The 19,038-nt window shown below is 44.5% G+C and overlaps 1 protein-coding gene across 1 annotated transcript in view; it reads left to right on the top strand.

The window, feature by feature from the left end:
* Positions 1 to 4,102: 4,102 nt before the first annotated feature.
* Positions 4,103 to 19,038, top strand: part of LOC122809333 (transmembrane protein 11-A, mitochondrial-like) — a 186,389-nt gene continuing 171,453 nt past the window's right edge. The window contains exon 1 of the mRNA XM_044080741.1: positions 4,103 to 4,182. Within this exon, the coding sequence (XP_043936676.1) occupies positions 4,157 to 4,182 (26 nt within the window). The 5' untranslated portion in view covers positions 4,103 to 4,156. The remainder of the gene's footprint in view (positions 4,183 to 19,038) is intronic.

Below are 19,038 nucleotides of genomic sequence, written 5' to 3'. Positions count from 1 at the left end.
GAGATGGCCGTAACACAGACTTTGGCCAATTGAAGGTGATTCCTAGGGAATTGCCCAGTGATGTTGTGGCCTGCAGGCTCTGTAGAAGTAGATGCTTTGAGGTGGCAGTTAGAAGCCAGTCGTCTAGGTACGGAAACACCTGGAATCCTAGACTCCTCAAGTGAGCAGTCACTACTGCCAAGCATTTGGTGAACACCCTGGGGGCTGTGGTGAGACCAAAGGGCAGCGCACGAAACTGAAAATGACTGCTTCCTAGGCTGAAGCGCAAGTGTCTCCTGGACGTTTGATGTATTTTGACATGGTAATACGCGTCCTTGAGGTCTATGGAGCACATCCAAACACCTTTCTCCAACAACGGGAGAATGGTTTGTAACGTGACCATTCGGAACTTGGACTTCTTGACTGAACGGTTTAGGTTGCTTAGGTCCAAAATGGGCCTCAAGTCCCCGGTCTTTTTTGGCACTAAAAAGAATCTTGAGTAAGTCCCTAATCCGATCTGGTCTGCGGGGACCGGTTGGATGGCTCCTTTTTGCAGCAGTTTTGAAATTTCTATGGCTGCGGTATCCCGTTGACTGGGTGGCGGGTCCGGGATTCTTTTGGACTGAGGGGGGGGGACAACAGAATGGGATGGTGTAACCTCCGGCGATAATTCGAAGCACCCATCGGTCCTGAGTGATCCTTTCCCAGGCCTTTAGGTGCTTGGCGACCCCCGACTGGCTCCAGAGCAGCACAGCCGGGCAATCCCTCAGGGACTATGAAAAGTTGAGGAGCCACGAAAGGACTCGCGGTCTCCAGTGTTGCGGGGGCCTCTGCCGCCTCTGGGACGGCGTCTTCCTGATGAATTTCCCCCTCCTCTGCCTCTGGAGGGGGAACCTTCCTGCTGAGAGGAGTAAGACTTCTGCGATCTCCGGAACCACATCTTCCCTCCTCTTTTAGCCTTGGAATAAGGCCGAAAGGGAGTGGAAAATCGTGCCCCTACGGCAGTCAGAGTCTTACCCCTCCTGTTCACAGCGGGTAAGTGTGTCTTTCACCTTGGGCCCAAACAGGGAGGACCCATCAAATGGGGCGTCGACGAATGAAGACTTGAAGGCCTCCGCAAAATGACACAGGCGAAGCCAGGCTTGCCTCCGTAGCGCAATGCCTGTACCTGCCGCTCTACTTGCCCCCTCGGCCGCATACGAGATGAGCCTCATGGACGAGTTCGAGATGGATGACATCGTAGCCAGCTGAGATCCAACCATCTGGGCCAGCTCCTCAGGCAGGTTACCTAAGAGGGTATCGGATAGCTACTTAATCAAATCCCTCTGGAATCTCGTAAAGTGTGTTAGGTAGTTCAGAGACCTCAAAGTAAAGGCCGCTGAACTAAGGGTGCGCTTGCCGTACCGATCCATGCTCCTAGACTCCTTATTAGGAGGATGGATGGACGTAGAAGCCTCTGCTACATCCTGCTGTGTAGCAGATGCCACCACCATAGCATCCACAGCTACACCTTTCGTGAGGAACTCTCTATCTGGGGGTGCTGAAAGAAATTTGTTTGGACGAGCAGGCACCGGTTCCACAGAGTCCGGGTGTTCCCACGCCCTTCGACAGATCAAATCCAAGAGCTCGAAGGGCGGAGACACCCAGGAGGCGGAGGGCTGAGCCCCGAAGGCCTTCAGGAACACCGACTCATCAGCAGAGGGAGGTTTGGACTGCCAGCCGCCTCGTTGTTTTAGGGCTTCAAGGATGTCTGCAAAGGAGACATCATCCGAGGACGACTTGGGGGACCCCTCTGCATCATCGAGATCGGTGTCAGATGTCAAAGACTCGTCAGGGGAGTCAACGTGCTTCCTCTTGCACGTTTTCTTCCTGGGAGGTTCATCCGAAGAGGCTTCAGAAGAACCTCCAGGAGGGGGAGAAACCCCAGCGGGGGTAACCTGAGGCCCAGGGGCTCTGCTGTCTGCTGACAGGGGAACTGCCAACGACCCAGTCTCCAAAAGTAGGGAAGGAGCCAGGGAAACTGTGGAGGTGGCCAAAGAAGATTTGGCTAGAGCACTCCTTATAGCCCTGAAGGCGGGACCACCAGAATCCTGGGAAGGTCCCCCCTCCGTGGCCACGACAGTAGACGGTACTCCAGCCGCCGACGCACCAAGAGGAAGACTTGGGACCGAAGGCATCAATCCCGAAGCCTCTCCCCTAGGGCCGAAGGAAGAAGTCCGTGCACTGAACTCCGACCCAGGAGCCGGAGTCGGAGCAAGGGTCGGGTCTGATCCTAACACCTCCACTGGTTCCAACACCCGCTCCAACGGTGCCGAAGCTGTTGGAGGAGGAAGAACTGTAAGGGAGTGGACCATCGGCTCCAAAGCCAAATGGGCTGGAGCCGAAACCATCTTTTGGAACACCGGAGACTGGAAGAGTCGAAGGAGTACCCTGTCGATGTCCGAATCAGACATCCTGGAAGATCTCGAGGATACCGATTGGGCCCGAACCGATTTCTTCATCGGCTCCGAAGGGCCTGGGGACCGGCTCCGAAAGGATTCCACTATTATCGGCTCCGAGGAAGCCTTCACCGAAATTTCTCTCGGCTCCGATAAAGACTTCGGCTCCAAGGGGGAAGTGTCTGAGCCGATGAACCTTATCGGCTCCAATATCAGTGGAGCCGATGAGGATGACCCGCCTCTCGATGCTCCAGACCTCGGCTCCGAAACCAAAGGGGTCGAGGTAGGAGGCATCGAGGCAGACCGTTCCGACCTCGGCTCCGAAGTCCGTGGAGCCGATGGAGAAGTCTGCTTGCCTTTCTTAGCCGTCGGCTCCGACTGACTGGTCGGAGCCGAAGCTTTCCTCTTCTTAGAAGGAGAGGAAGATAAAGCCTCCTCGAAAGAAGGCTTGATTAATCCTCTAAGGATTAATTTGTTTTTCCTCTCCTGGAGGACTCGAGAGGAAAATGCATGGCACACACTGCAGGATTCTTGGAGATGTATGGCGCCAAGACAATAGACGCACGAGGAGTGGTCGTCCGTAATGGACATTTTAAACCCACACCTCGTGCACTTCTTAAAACCGGATGGTTTATGTTCCTTAGACATAGTTGTAAAAAAACAGGAACAAACAGTAAATTTTAAACAGCTTAGGATACAGGTACAACAAATATGCCAACCAATATATAAATACTGAAAGAGAAACTTTTCCCCTTTTTTTTTTTTACAGTAAGAGAAAAAGAAAGAAAGAAAGCAAGGAGGGTCAAGACCCTCTAACTCAAATGGGTACTTGACCCACACACAACCAATAAAGCAGTTAGAACAGGGAAGGCCCCTCTGACTGAAAGGAATCTTCTCTGACAGGAAATTTCAAGTAAAAATCAATAAATCACCAAGAAACACACTCATACACAAATAATAGCCGTTAAAACAGCTTTTGGGTTGAAAAAAAGAAAATTTCTGACAGGAAAAGATACTATTAATATAGTACTTAGCCCAGCCAATGTTGAGACCACCTCCAAGCTCTGTAAGCGGCAAACGAGATCTGGGGGATTAGTGGTGGTGCATCCTGGGATAAAGAAAGCTCAGCCAATAAGAGGCCTCGCTCTATAGCATAAGCGTGCCGAGTCCCCATCATTCAGAATGTAGGCGAGATCGGATCACATAACATCTTATGTTTGCAATCATCTTTGTGTGTATACCTTTTTATTACTTCTTTGACCGCGCACATTCTTTAAACCAATATTATTAGTGATATTAATGACTGTTTGTTACTCTACAACAAAAGACGCTCTAAGCCAACATAAAGTCAGTGAAATACAAAGTAACGGGTTGAGAGCACAGAACAGAATCCTTTAAATTTGCCTAAAAACAGTATCGGCTCAGCTTTCAAGCATACAACTGAATCGTATTGATTTCGGTCATATTCCATTCACACATGCGGTCTATCTTTGTTTTACTGCACTTAAACGACAACAAACCAACGTCTACAGCATTGCCATTTTAAGATAGCTGTACCAAGACATTTACACAACCACAATAATGCCATTTTATAAAACTATCCAAAATATTTGGAAAATTCGCAAGACAGCCAACACGGTATCTAGCACTTTTTTGATACTTCTCTGTTTCACGTTTGAACCTTAACAGTACTCATACGTCATGACCGATACGTTACGGCGATTAGCAGCGTGTCTGTCATGGCGGCTCTCTTGACGGAGGACAGGTCAGGAGTTTGTATAGTTATCTGCTGTTTCTTTGCTGGGCGAGTAAGGTGGTTTTTAGTATGGATATAAAAATAATGTATAGGGTGTACGTAGAAACGAACGTTTAACAGGTAGATGGGATGGCTGTTTACAGTTGTCCTTTAAACGAAGAGGTCACGCAATGATTGTGAGTTTTGCTTAGGTTTTTAAGAAATAAGTATTCTCTTAACTGTCCCTGATTTCGGTTCAGTTTTTGGCTCTCTGCTAAAACCGGTGACTTTTGGGAAAAAAATCAGTGAATTATCCTAAAAAATTAAAGTAACTAGAATTATATACTTTTTAGTCCTGTATCTATGTATGTCAATTCACGTTCTCTTATTTTGGTAATGTCTGAAGTTTACAAGGGTCCCTGTTTATTTCTGGATTTGTTCCTCACTGATTCGGTGAGAACTGTAGCAGTACGGAACTAACGTAAATATAATGTAATGTTGCGACCTTTTTTTTATTTATTTTTTGACTTGACAACAGTGTGTTATTGTTTGCCGAAAATAATGCGATCTATAATATGTGGGCATCCTGCTTAGGTTGAAGGACTTGTGTGTGTGTGTGTGTGTGTGTGTGTGTGTGTGTAGCGAAATAAGTACTTCATTTGGGACAATACTTTTTTTTCTGTAGGGTATCAGTGATATACGTTTATACATGTAGTAAGTTATCCATCCGTAAGGCAGCGTAAGTGTATTTTTTTCTACTGTTTACAGATCCAGAATTTTAGAAACCGGACAGTATAGCAGGCTAACTTGGGTGGTGTGTGATGCCACTCCACTTGTGATCACTTTATTATTCATGGTAGATAAGTATATCAGGTGGAAGAACTATAAACAATTATCTTAATCTTGTAGAAATAGTAGTGTAGTAAAAATATTTATTTATTTACATTTGTTGACCGGGAGTGTCCGACTGGACGTAGGTCCGTTTTCAGCGGAGCTTATAAAATAGGTGTAAATGTGTGCATATAGGTTCATAGATTCATACTAGGCTATCTGCCCTAGGGCATTTATAAGCCTAGCCAGAGTGTGTTTGGCTTTCGCCACCCATTTTAAATTAATTTTGCTATGCCTTTTTTTGAGGTTAGTATACTGTGCCTCTGTCTAACAGTGACACAGAAGTGATAGCCGGGGTAAACCTACGATCTCCCATCCACTCATCAAGATTCCTCTTGAAGAGAGTCAATGTGGGACTCTGCCTAACCTGGACTGGGATTTTATTCCAGAGTGAAGGGAGCCTCTGGGTTATGAATCTGTCCCTCCAGCATGTCCTATTTATTTCAGTGCTGAGGTTCAAGTCTCTCGAGCGCGTAGCTCGATGGGATTTGGATTTTCTGAGGTGCCGCATGTCCATTAATTCCGGGTTGGACATGGCTTTATATGTCAGGCACAGATCGCCTCTGAGCAGGCGGTATGCCACTGAGTAGAGCTGGAGTTTCTTTAACTGGGCAGCATATGGCATCTGTTTGAGCCCTTTGATCCTCTTGGTGAGGTACTTTTGGGGTCTTTCCAGTTGCTGCAGGTGTCTGGTAAGGTACATCCCACAAGGGGCATTGTACTCAATTATGGGCCTGATGAGGGATGACTAAAGAGGCACGATGACCTCCCCTGATCTAGATGTGAATCCCTTCATGATTAGGTGGGCTATATAAAATGTTTTTCTAACCACTTTGGCCACGTGGTTGTCAAATGAGAGATTGCTATCAACTTGGGTCCCCAAGTCCCTAATGACTTCTTCTGTTCCTAATGGATTACCACCTATGTGGTAATTTGTGGGCACTTTGTTTTTGCCAAAGGGGATGACTATGCACTTTTTAGCGTTTAGCTTGAGGCCATGGCTTTGGCACCAGTTGTCTGTTTCTATGAGGCCCTTTTGGAGGATGCTTGTGTCGGCTGGAGAGTTGATTATGGCGCCCAGTTTGCAGTCATCTGCGAACTTGGTCAGCCACAGTCCTTCCGTGTTGGCCTGTACCGCCGAGAAATATATACCGAACAAGAGAGGTCCCAGGACTGAGCCTTGTGGGACGCCACTTATAACTGGTTTGGAGTCTGACATGGCTCCAGCAATTCTAACCATGTGGGTTCTGTCCTTGAGCCAGTTTGCAACCCATCTAGTGACATAGGGGTTTATATTTAAGCTGGTGAGCTTATCTATAATGCCCGAGTGGGGTATTGTATCAAAGGCTTTTCGAGGTCCAGGTAGGCTGTGTGGACCACCTTCCCCTCGTCAATGGCCTTGGTGACTGTTTCAAAGAAATCGACCAGGTTTAAGAGGCAGGTTCTGCCCTTAACAAAGCCAAACTGGGTAGGATCCAGTGTCTGTAGGTCCCCAATATCTTTATTTATGAGGTCCATGATGATTCTTTCCATAGCTTTGCAGACCAAGCTAGTCAGGCTTATGGGGCGATAGTTTCCAGGATCCGTTGAGGCACCACCTTTGTGGAGAGGGACCACTGTTGCTGTACGCCACTCTTTGGGTACATATCCTGTAGTAAGGCTAAGATTGAACAGTAGTTTTATGTTTGGGTTTAGCTCTTCTTGGAGTTCATGTAGGACGCAGCCTGGGACACCATCTGGTCCCATTGATGCTGTGTTTTTTGCTTTGGAGAGGGCGGCTCTTACCTGAGCATCTGAGATGTCAGGGGGGCAGCACTCTGTTGGGATAGATATTTGCTCTTTTGGTGGGGGGGGAGAAGTTTGCACTGAACCTGTCAGCTAGGATGTTGGCAATGTCTGTGGGCTCGATGTATTTTTTGTCATTTTGGACTAATTCTGAGCATATCTGGGAATTCCCACCCAGGTTCCTAACATAACTAAAGAAAGCCTTGTGATTATCCTTAGTGTCCTGTGCAATTTTTCTCTCGAAGCTGGCCTTAGACGATTTTATGAGTGCCCGTAGTTTTTTGCTAATACTGATCAGAGATGCCTTCCCTTTTTGGGATTTTGCTCTATCATGTAGTAGTTTCCTCTTTCTTTTGTATAGTTTGTTTATGGCTGGGGTCCACCAGACAGGACGTCTGCCTTTGGAGGATTGGGTCTTGGTTTTATTTGGGATTGCATGATCCATGCATTTCTGAAGGTGTTCATAGAATGCGTTTATAAAGGATTCTGCGGTCTGGGCCGTATTTTCCACAGGCCCGGGGGCTTTGAAAGATTTCGCCTCGGTTTTGAGGCGTGTGAAATTTGCTTTAGAGGAAGTTTTTCACTGTGGTTTTCTGGGCAGGGGGTGGGGTCGGGATGTGAATATCCAGTGAGATTAGTTTATGGCCTGATCTTACCAGTGAGGGATACACTTCTGGTCTGGAGCATAGTGTCCCCTTGTTGGTGATGATCAGGTCCAGTATGTTTTCCCCTCTTGTGGGAGTGGTAACAAGTTGTTCCATAGCATTTGAGTTTATAAATTCTAGGAACCTTTGGGCTAGGGTGTTGGAGCTAGAGTAATGCTCCCAGTCTATGTTTGGGTAGTTGAAGTCGCCCAATATAATGGTGTTTGGAGAGACCTTCATATTTTCCAGTATTCTCAGGAAGGCCGAGTGGGGTTCCTGTGTTTGGGAGGGTGGTCTGTAGCAGGCTATAAACTGGAAGGCAGTTTTACCCACAGTTAGTTGCACATGGATAGTCTCTGATGCTTTGTGCTGTGCCACCAACCTGGAGGTGTGGGTATCTTTGATGAATACTGATACTCCCCCCTCCTTTTGTGGTTTGGTCCAAGTTTTGGGGCCGAAAAGCATGGTATGAGGTATAACCTGGTAGTGCTGGGGTGCTCTCGGGAGCCTTGAACCAGGTTTCTGTTACTGCACAGATATCGATGTTCTCCATGCTAAGGAGAGTTTCAAGTGCGTGCATCTTGAGGTTTAGACTTCTGGCGTTGAGTAGCATTACTCTTAGTTTCTTATCCCTTGTGATACCTATGGAGGTGGGTTTGTCTTTTGAGCCTTGCCTAAAAAAGGCACTATGGGGGTAGCAAGAGTCTTTGCCAATATCCGAAAGCCCAGGGGTGACAGGTGCAAGCCGTCCCTAGCGAAGCATCGTGGCTTGTCGAGCATGTCATCCCAGGCTGACAGGCATTGGATCCCCTTTGAATGATACCAACAATTAAGCCAATTGTTGAAATTGATCATCTTGTCTTCATATTGTGGCATCATTCTTGGTGAGGGTAAGATGCTACTCAAGGTCAGGGTCATACTGGCCTGGGCTACATGCTCAGAGAGCTCCTCTATGTCTCTTTTCATGTAGTCCAGGGAGGTACGTCTCAGGTCATTCACACCAGCATGGACAATGACTGAGTCATATTTGTACTTGCCTTGGAGTGACCTGAGTGCTTGTGTTATGTGGCGGATCCTAGCGCCCGACAGGCAGCTCACCGTGACCTTCTCCTTGTTCAGCCTGGTGAGTGGGACGTCAGTGTGCCTGACAATAGTCACCTATTACAAGTGTATCAGGTGTGTTGTTTAGCCTTAAGGGCTGTGACTGTTCGGCACACTGGCTTTGTGAGCTATGTGTTGCACGTGTTTTGTTTTGGGGTAGCGGTTGCTTGGGTGTCTGCTTTGGAGGTCTCTGCTGCTTAGGCAGATTTTTATTTAGAGCCTCCGAGTATGTTTTTGTGTGTTTATGTGGTTGGTTTGTTGTCGTGGTAGGTCTATGTGAGACTGGAATTGTATACCTCATTATAAGGAATTTTCCTCGTTTTGAGTTTAAAAAATACTCGCCTTTGCAAGTTCATATTAAGTGTCTGCTACACGTTCAGTGTATAATACTTTATCATTATTTCATCATTACAACTTATTCCATAAGTATAACATAGACACGTTTAGGCCGTCCTGTGAGCTTGAATTGGGTTAGGGGAGGATCTGTGCTTGACATGGATTGGGAGACTATTCCAGAGAAGGGGTAGCTTCCGGAATACATGCCTGTTTCTCCATCAGGTCCTGTTTATATCAAAGGTAAGGTTTAAACCTTTATAACAGGTAATTCTGTTGATTTTTGTTTTGCAGATGTCAGGGTGGGGTCTGACAATGCCTTGTATGACATGCATAGACCTCCCCTCAGCCTGTAGGAGATAATACAGGGTTAGGGCTTTGAGGTCGTCTTAGTATGACATGTTACTTGCACCCTGTATTCCTTTTGTGAGAAACCTCTATGAATGTTCCAGTTATTTGATGTTACTGGTTAGGCACATACCGATGGGGGGATTGTTCTTAATCAGTCTGATGAATGCTGAGTAAGTGAAACGGTGACCTTCTTGAACCTGGATTCCATGCTTTTGTTTATAACTTGTACATCCCAGAATGATTTTCTCGGTACTATAGACACATGATGGTCAAAGGCTAGATTACTGTCTATGTATGTTGTCAAGTCCTTGACTACTGGGTCGACTCTTGGGGATGTGTTTTCAGTATGATAGTTTCCAGGGATGGATGACTTTCCAAAGACTACTATTATTCATGTCTTGGCATTTAGTTTTAGTCCATAGCTGTGATAAAATTATTTCTGTCCTTGTATCCAAGATAACATTAGTGTCGGTGGGGATACTATGACTGCTCCTTATTTATTTATTTTATTTATTTGCAGTTTGTTAACCGGGAATGTCCATTGGGTCAGAATTAGCCCGTTTTCAATGGAGGCCCGGGGAGATACAGTTAATACAAAGCTAGTATCGACAAAGTAAACAAGTACAATATTATTTTTAAAAACTACTACAACACAGTAATATAGAACACAGAATAACATTTGAGCAACGCAGTAATATAGAAGACAGAATAATATTTGAGGAAGGTGTTGTAACATAGTATTGAATGAAATTAAGACAAGTATTTTGGAATGCATAAGTATAATTTGGAGTGCAGGCATTTATGCAGTCAAAGTTTCATGAGGTGAGAGGGAGGAAGAATTAGAGGAGGAGGAGAGTAGAACAGTGAAAGGTGAATAGGATGAGTTTTGAGAAAGGAAAAAAAAGGAATGGGGAGCAGAAATGATATGGAGGGGTCAGGTGGGGTGAGAGCATGATTATTGCCAGTGAGAAGAGAGATGGGGATGGAGCGTGGTCTTGCAGGCGTAGTGGTTTTGGGTGATTTGAATGTGTGTGTGGGGGGGTGAATTCCATAGACGAGCAAGTGAGAAAGACAGGAGAAATTGCCCAGGTTGAGCGTAAGGGTTTGTATACTTCAAGGAGGTTCTGGGTACTGGACCTGAGTAGTCCGTCAGGGTGATGCAAGGTTTGTAAGGAGGAGAGGGAAGGGTAGTTAGAGGGTTTGAAAATGACTGGAGGAGGATTTGGTCACAGTAGTAAATAGTTTTTATTGTAGCAGGCTGACAGTTTTGACTTTCGAGGGGATTGAAGGTTGGTGAAAAGAGGGGCTCCATACAAGAGAGAGGGGCTGAGGTAGGAAATAGAAAGTATATGTTTGGATGAGGGATTGAGATGACGGGTGTGACATACAGCATTCTGAGCTTTTGGTGTGTTTTCTTAATACTAGTTTGTATATGGATGTCACACTTTAAATGTTCATCAATGATAACACCAAGAAGTTTTGTATGGGAGTTGATTTCAATGTGAATCTTATTCTGACTGACTGAAGAATGAATTTTTATCGATGGAGATGTTTTTAGACGGGTAAAGCTCATGATTTTGGTTGTGGATGCATTGAGAGCAAGGTGATTTTTCAACATCCAAGACTCTGTACAAGAAAAGTCATCTTGTGTTAGTTGCTTGAGTTTGGGGAGGGATTGAGTATAGCAAATTATGGTGGAATTGTCCGTGTATTGGACAAGTTTGGTATTAGGAATGCACTGATGAAAATTATTAATGAAGATGATAAAAAGTAAGAGACCCAGTATAGAGCCTTGTGGAACTCCTATTGGAGTGTGAAGGAAGGAATAGGTACTGCTGTTCCACTTGATGGCTTGTCTATTAGAAAGGTAACTGGAAAACCAGTTAATAGAGGGGGACAGATTGAGAAGAGAGAGTTTGGAAAGAGAAGTTTGTGGGAAACTGTATTGAAGGCCTTTGATAAGTCTAGGAGAAGGGTAGATACAATGCTGCCAGTGTGTCGGGTGTGGTTTGATGTCAAGGAAAGAGAGTAGGGCAGTGGTAGTACTATGTCCAGGTCTAAATCCATGTTGAGTTGGATAAAGAATTTGATTTTCTAGGAGGTAGGGAAGGAGTTGCAAGTATATGCATTTTTCAATGACTTTTGAGATGGGGAACAGGATGGCTATAGGACGAAAGTTGGAGTTTTCGGTATTGTTGCCTCATTTGTGGAGGGGAATGATTGTTTTCTTCCAGAGGAGGCATACATAGGATTCTTGGATTGAATGGTTGATAAGTATTGTGATGGGAAGGGCTATGCCATCTGCAGCTAGCTTGAGTAAGTTAGATGAAAGTTTGTCTGGGGCTTCAGAGCATGGTTTTAGTAAAAAAATTGTTATGGTGTGTAGAGAGACAGGTTGTATGGTAAGGGGGGAGAGTAGTAGTGTTGATGTCAGTGGGACTGGAGTTGAGGGTGTGGGATGAAGGTGGAGTAAAAGTGTTATTGGAGAATGATGTGGTAAGCCTGGCTATTGAATCAATAAAGAAAAAGTTGAATTGAGTAGCTAAGATATGATCTGGAGAGTTAGGGTCAAGGCAGGTATTGTCTTTTTTGCCAGGAGAGAGGAAAGCAGATGTACTGTTCCCAAATTTTTGGGGGTTGGCTGTATGATTGTTTTGAAGCTTGGAGTAGTAGGACTTTCGGTCTAAAGCAATTTTTTTTTCACTTCATTACGAATTTGCTTATACTACCTTGGCGTTCGTGAAAATCTACTGCCAGTCATTAGCAGACCGGAGTTCCACTGTGGCGACCCCTAACCGGGAAAAGCCGTAAGACAAACAACAACAACGAAGTTGCTTATACTCAATAAGGTAGTTAGGTGTTTTTAGATTTATGGTAATGCTTCCAAGATTTATCTTGGAGATGCATGAGTGTAGTAGTTGCTTTGTTAGCCAAGGGGTAGATTTAGTTTTGATTCTTTTAGTTCTGGGGGGAGCGAAGCTATGTAGTATTGAAGTATGTAACGGCGTCGTCAAGAGGGAAAGTTTTTACAGGGTTCCAATTCATATGTTTTAGTGAGTCAGAGAAAGGTAGAGGGTTGAAGTTTTTTTAGGATATGAGTTATGTAGTTGTGAAGATGGAGGGAGGATGGTGAGCGACGAGGAAAGGCAGGGAGATGATCGCTGAGGGAGTTGGGTAGGGTGCCATCATCAGAAATGGAGTTGGGGTGAGAAACTAATATCCAGTCTAGAATACTACCGGAGTTGTTATCTTTATTAAATCCTGGTAGGAGAGAGAATTATTTGGGTGTAGTCATATAGGTTTATATTCTGAGGTGATGTAGGTGATTGAATAGAAACCCAGTTTATATTTACGTCACCTAGGAGTGTAGTTTCATTGTTTATATTGGATGAGAACCAAGCCAGGATATCTTCAAGAATGGGGGTGTTATTTCCTGGTGAAATATAAAGAGCAGCTATACATATGTTTTTAATTTGCAATAATCTGCAGATTTGGTCAGCCAGAGGCCCTTGACATTGGCCTTGACTTCAGAGAAGTAAATGCCAAAAGGAGTGGCTCCAGGACAAATCCCTGAGGGACTCCACTTGTGACTGGCTTGTTTGTAGAAGTGGACTTTCCAGTTCTAAGTTCCTAGGTCCTGTCTGAGCCAGATGGCTATCCACCAGGTGGAGTTTATACATAAACTCAAGAGGTGAGCAACATGCCAGAGTGGGGCATGGAAGGCAGTGTGAACTGTTTTGTCCTCATTCATTGTTTTGGTGACCTTCTCAAAGTCCACCAGGTTGAGTGGGCATGACCTGCCCCTGATGAAAACAAATTGGGTTGGGTCCATTGTTTGGAGGTTTACTATATCTCTGTTGAACATTTCCATGATAATTGTTTCTGTGGTTTTGCAAACAAGATTAGTGAGACTTATGGGTTTGTAGTTTCCACGGTCTGTAGATGGCCCACCTTTGTGCAGAGCGATGCATGTTGCTGCTCTCCATTCCTGAGGCATAAAGTCTGTTTGGAGGCTGTGGTTACATAGCAATTCCAGAGGGCCTGGTAGGTCATATTTCATGCTATTTATAAGGCAACCTGGGATATTGTCTGGGTCCATGAATCCAGTGGCCTTGGAGAGAGCAGTGAGGACTTTTTCCCTAGTGATAGTTGAGGAGTTAAATTTGGTGGTATTTCCTGAGGGGAGGTTGAGGGAGGGGGCAAAGTTGGAGCCAAATTAATCTGCCAGCAAGTTTGCTGTATTTTCTGGCTCAGCATAGGTGGCTCTGTTAGCAATAAGCTCTGCACGCAATTATGTAATGCCTTTGAGGTTGCAAACATAGCTAGAGAATGCCTTGTGGTCATCCTTGGCCTAGGAGGCCAGATCTACCTCACATTTGGCTTTAGTAGAGTTTTTGTTCTCTGAGTTTTGTTTAGTTTGAGAATGTTTGTTTTTATCCTGCTGGGTGCTACACTTCCTCATTTTTGACATGATTTTCTTCCTCATTTTATACATCTGTTGATGTGATTTCATCGGGATGGCTTGTTTTTTGAATGAGTTCTGTACATCTGCCTTGTTGGTACAGCTGCCTCCTATGTCGCTATTAACTTGCTTTGTGTAGGGTTTCTTTGAACAGATCTGCATAGGCAGAAGTGTACTCAAGGTTTCTGGAGGCTTGAAATTTTGCCAAGTTATTGCTTAATAGTAGGAAGTTAGCCTTAGAATAGTTCCTGAACATTTAAGGATTAGTTGAGGCTCTGGGTTTTGTTTTTACTTAAAAGGAGACCATTTTGTGGTCTGACATTTCTAGAGAAATTATTCTAGGAGGTGAGCAGCACTGTCCCCCATTACTGAGGACCAGATCCAGTGCTTTTGCACCCCTGGTTGGTGTATTGACAATCTGGTCCAGTGAGTTTTTTTAAACAACCCAGGAATCTCATTGCTTGCATGTTTGGTGTAGTATATGATTCCCAGTTAATACTGAGGTAATTAAATTCACCAGTGATTATGGCATTGGGTTGGATGGTGGGTGTTTCTGATAAGCTTAAATACATTTTATGGGTTTACTGGGTCCTAGAGATGGACCTGTAGCCTACAAGGACGTGGTATGGGATTTTGTCTATGTTGATTTGAACATGGAGAAGCTCAAGTGCATTGTACTGTTTGTTGTTAGAAGGTCAAAATGTATTAAAATGAGTTTTGGTTACTTTGTAAAGGGGTTTCCAGTACTCCTTGCATCACTGTTTGTTTCCTCCTTGTCCTCAAATGGCAATCGACAGTCTTCCCACAGACATCAAACTGCTGACCCTCTTCAGCTAACAAAATGAGGGTAGGCTGTCCAAGGAGAGACTATCATGCTATCGCTGAGCTGTACCCCTCTCTTTTGGTTTTGGGTTTTCTGTTCTATGTGGGGACCTGATGAGACGAGTGCTGCATCTCCATAGTGGTGTGACTTGATGTTCTACTGTCATAAGGTGCAGGTGGTGGAGAAAAAGAAGGCTGTACCTCATTACTACTTCTGTGATCCCATTTTGTGATACCTGGTGTGTGTTCTGCTATATAAGGTTGCCACCTGTCCCTCTTTGCACAGGACAGTCCCTATTTGGCCACTTGTATCCTGTGGGAAAAACATGACAGCAAGTGTCCTGAGAATTCTCTGGTAGACAGATGGCACAGCAGTTACATGCTTTTCCAATCCATATCCCTTCCCCCAAGAGAGAGGTGAGCACACATACAACACATACACGTCTTTCATACCTTTCTCTTCCCTTGTGGTTTTCTTCTGTGCTGGGACTGGTGTCGAACCTGAGCAGCGGAGGTCTCATAGTTCCATCGTATGTGCTGTGAAGCCAATCCTGTGCAGCATTCTGTTTACAGGGGCATGGGCAGACATCGAGTCCATGGTATGCAGTTCTCTCTGGAGCATATTATGTAATTGTATTGTACAGTTGTCTCTTCTGCATATTTAGTATTGTGGATGCTGTTATGTGCTGGCTGTAGTGAAATTCTTATAGTTGTGTTCTATCTTTCCATAATTAAACAACCACTTATTTCAAAACTGGAACTGCCAACCTTTTAAAACATAACACTTTTTTCCTCAAATTATTTTGTAATATTTACTTGAAATGAAATAAACTCTTCAAATTCCAGTCATTGTATATATTTTTTTTCACACTCCTTCCTAATTTTGTCCCCATACACCATTTTTCCCTGTCATTCTTCAAAGCTTTCCTTACTATATTCTATGTCCGTGTCCTTTTCCCTTTCTTTTTATTTGTTCTTATGTAAGGTAAAACGTATATCATGAACTTCCTCTGCATGCACATTAGTCCAAATGTTCCTACTTTTATACCATTTTATCTGTTTTGCATAAAGTTGCATATACTGCCTATTTTCATAATGTCCTAATGACTTAATTAGTAATCTTAAAGTTTTGTGTTTTTTTTTTCCCTCTTATGCAATGGAGCTTTTCTTTCTGAGCCTCCAATGAAAAGGGCTATCGCATCGCATTCTGAATTTTTGGTTAACAAGTGGAATGAATGAATGAATGAATGAATTGATGAATAAATAATAAGTAAATAAGGGAGTGTTGATTTCAGTAAGTCACATGAATTAGAAAAGTAATGATAGCGTCACGGCAGGGTGGGGGGCAAAGAATAAAGTTTGTGTTTTGGTGACAAGGCTGACATGCTGTTGAACTGTTAAAAAAATGAATATTAGTTTGTTTCTTGCACTTTGGAAACATTCTAAGTTGTGGTGGTTGTTGTGTCTTTCGGATTATCCCGGTTAGGGGTCGCCACAGCGGAACTCCAGTCCGCTAATGTTTGGTAGTGGATTTTTACGTGCCGAGTTACCAGCCCTGACGCACAACCTTCAACGAAGGCGCACCCATTCACGCATGCCTTCTAGCTGAGAATCGAACGGGACAACGTCTTGCTGTGAGGCGACAACGCTACCACAGCACCACTACCGCAGGTCAGCAAACATTTTGAGTTGTGGTAAAAGCTTTTATTTTAATTTTGTCCTCGAGCTTATAATCCTTTACGTAGATGAGTTATCACTCTACTTCAAGTTGCAGTGCTTGTAGTTGTAGTAGGGATGTAGGCTAGGTGTCTCTCAACTTGCATAACCCTGCCCCCTGCAGCTAGAGCACTCTAGATCCGTCATTTGAGGTTTCAAGGAAATGGGCAAAACAGGTGGTTGTTTTAGAGCTTTCTTGCTTTTTTTTTTTCTCCAAATCTTTTGGGCTTCTAATACTATGATGGGAATGGACTCCATTCCTGAGTCAAAGTACGATTAATGTTCATGCAATTAGTATTGTTTCAATCTTTGTCAGCCAAAAGTGCTCTTCGCAGCACCTGCAATGTGGCCAGTAATGACTCCTACAATTCATATGGTGTTATATAAATTGGTAATATATCTAAACATGATTGTAGATTATTTTTTATGCAACCTGTTGCTCCTACTACTATTGGAATTGTCTGGGTATCTTTCTTCCACATTGCTCTCATTTCTGCCAGCAGATCCTGATATTTTGTGACTTTGTGTCTGTACACAAGACACTGTAGTCACTGGGTGTGGCAATTTCAACGATCAATGCTACTTTTGTTGTCTTTTCATGGACCACTATATCCTGTTTCTAGCATTTATCGTTTGAACTGCCTACCACAAGATGAGTGGTTTCTGGCCCAGAAATTGTAGTTCATTGGCTATTTGGGCATTTTTTTCTCTCTCTCAACTTTTTGGTTTAAAAGCCTGCGTTTGTGCTTGTTTCCTGCCTTTCCTGTAACTAGTGTAGACCAGATACAGATTTGCTGTATACAAGACTGTTTGTAAGCTTCTGAGTGGTGCCAAAAAGTCTGCTCTTCAAATTTTCCCTTAGATCTGCTAGTTCTGCTCTCTCCTCTCCTGCACTTTTACTAGTTTATTAATCTAACACTTTACCAGACATCTTGTAGCAATTATTGTACCACACAAAAGTGCTACCAGTACTAAACGTTCTACAAGGAGATGGCTCCAGTACTTATTATTAATGCCCACCTCTCCAGGCATGTCTAAAGGTCAATTCCCTGTGCTTCTCCTATTAATCTGGTGAACTTGGGCATCCTGAGGCAATGTAGCAACTGCCTCACATACACTGACAACCTTCTCCTCTTACCTTCCAACACTCAGACTTGTGAGATGTACTTGTATATCTAAATTGAAAGCCACACACAGTCCAGCCAAGACCAGAATAGCTGGCCAAGAGGAGAAGGTCAACACTGGCACCACACCACATGGAACAGACAGCCCTCCAGAATACACCCCAGTGCTGCCTTCATATAAAATCACAAACAATATGCCCACCTTCGCAGAGAGACTCAATAAAAGTGTACCCAAACAGCAGAGACTTCCAAGGCAGAAACGCACTCGGCCATCACAACACAACACTAATCATGGGACGCATAACTCTCCTAAACAGTGTGCCACTCAACCAAAACCCCTAAGGCAAAACAGCATGCCCAACACACTAGTCATAGGTGACTTGATAGTGAGGCACACTGATGTCCTACTCACTAGGTTGAATAAACAGAAAGTAACAGTCGGCTGCCTGTCAGGTGCCAGGATCAGCCACATAACACACAGACTCGTGTCCCTCAACAGGTGCAAATATGACTGTGTTATTGTACATGTGGGTGTGAATGACCTGAGACGTACCTCCCTGGACTACATGAAAAGAGACATGGAGGAGCTCTTGGATTATGTAGCCCAGGCAGGTGTGACCCTAGCCCTGAGCAGCTTCTTATCATCACCCAGAATGATACCACAGTACAAGCAGAAAATGATTGAGTTCAGCGATTGGCTAAGTTTCTGGAGTCATTCTAAGGGGATCCAGTGTCTGTCTGCCTGGGATGACATGATTGACAGACCTTGATGCTTTGCCAGAGATGGCCTGCATCTGTCACCCCTGGGCTTCTGGATACTGGCCAAGGTTCCTGCCACCCCTATAGTGCCTTTTATAGGTGGTGTTCCAACGACCAAGTTACCACCGTAAGAGCTACAAACAAATGCAATCAGAGGGTCATGCTGCTCAATGCTAGAAGTCTAAATCTCAAAATGCACTCGCTCGAAGCACTCCTTAAACTGGAGAACATCGACATTTGTGCTGTAACAGAAAGCACCCCTGCACTACCAGGCTATGACTCATTCCACACCTTTTGGCCCCAGAACTTGGACTGAAGCTCCAAAGGCGGTGGTGTTTCCATATTCATAAAGGATGCACACACCTCCAGACTGGTAGCCCAACATAACGCATCATAGATACTTCAGGTGCAGCTAACATTGGGTAAGACAGCGATTCAGGTCATTGCCTGCTACAGGTCCCCAACTGTATGTCCCAAGACTCTCAATCCATGTTCCTGAGCACCCTGGAAAATATTAGGGTCCAACCTAACACTCTCTCATACTGGACGACTTTAACTACTCCATTAACTGGGAAAATTACTCGTGTAGCAATACAATTGCCCAATGTTTCCTGGAATTCATTAATTCCAATGACCTGGACCATCCCGTTCTTACCCCCACTAGAGGTAGCAACATCCTTGACCTGGTCATTACTAACCTGGGCGACCGTTGCTGTACACCAGTAGTCAACTCCTCCCTGGTTAGATCTGACCCCAAACTAATCATCTTGGAAGTCCACATCCCTCCCCACGCAAAGGAAACCACCATGAAAAATATCTCCAAAGCTAACTTAGTGCTCCTAAAAACAGAGGTGGCTAACTTCATGACACCCATGCAAATGGAGAATAGTTGCATGAC

Source organism: Protopterus annectens, chromosome 1.part1 (assembly GCF_019279795.1).
Source record: "Protopterus annectens isolate FY-2018-M chromosome 1.part1, PAN1.0, whole genome shotgun sequence".
In the NCBI taxonomy this organism is placed as follows: domain Eukaryota; kingdom Metazoa; phylum Chordata; order Ceratodontiformes; family Protopteridae; genus Protopterus; species Protopterus annectens.
The sequence above is the reverse complement of the archived record's forward strand: the minus strand, read 5'-3'. Positions and strand labels throughout refer to the sequence as shown.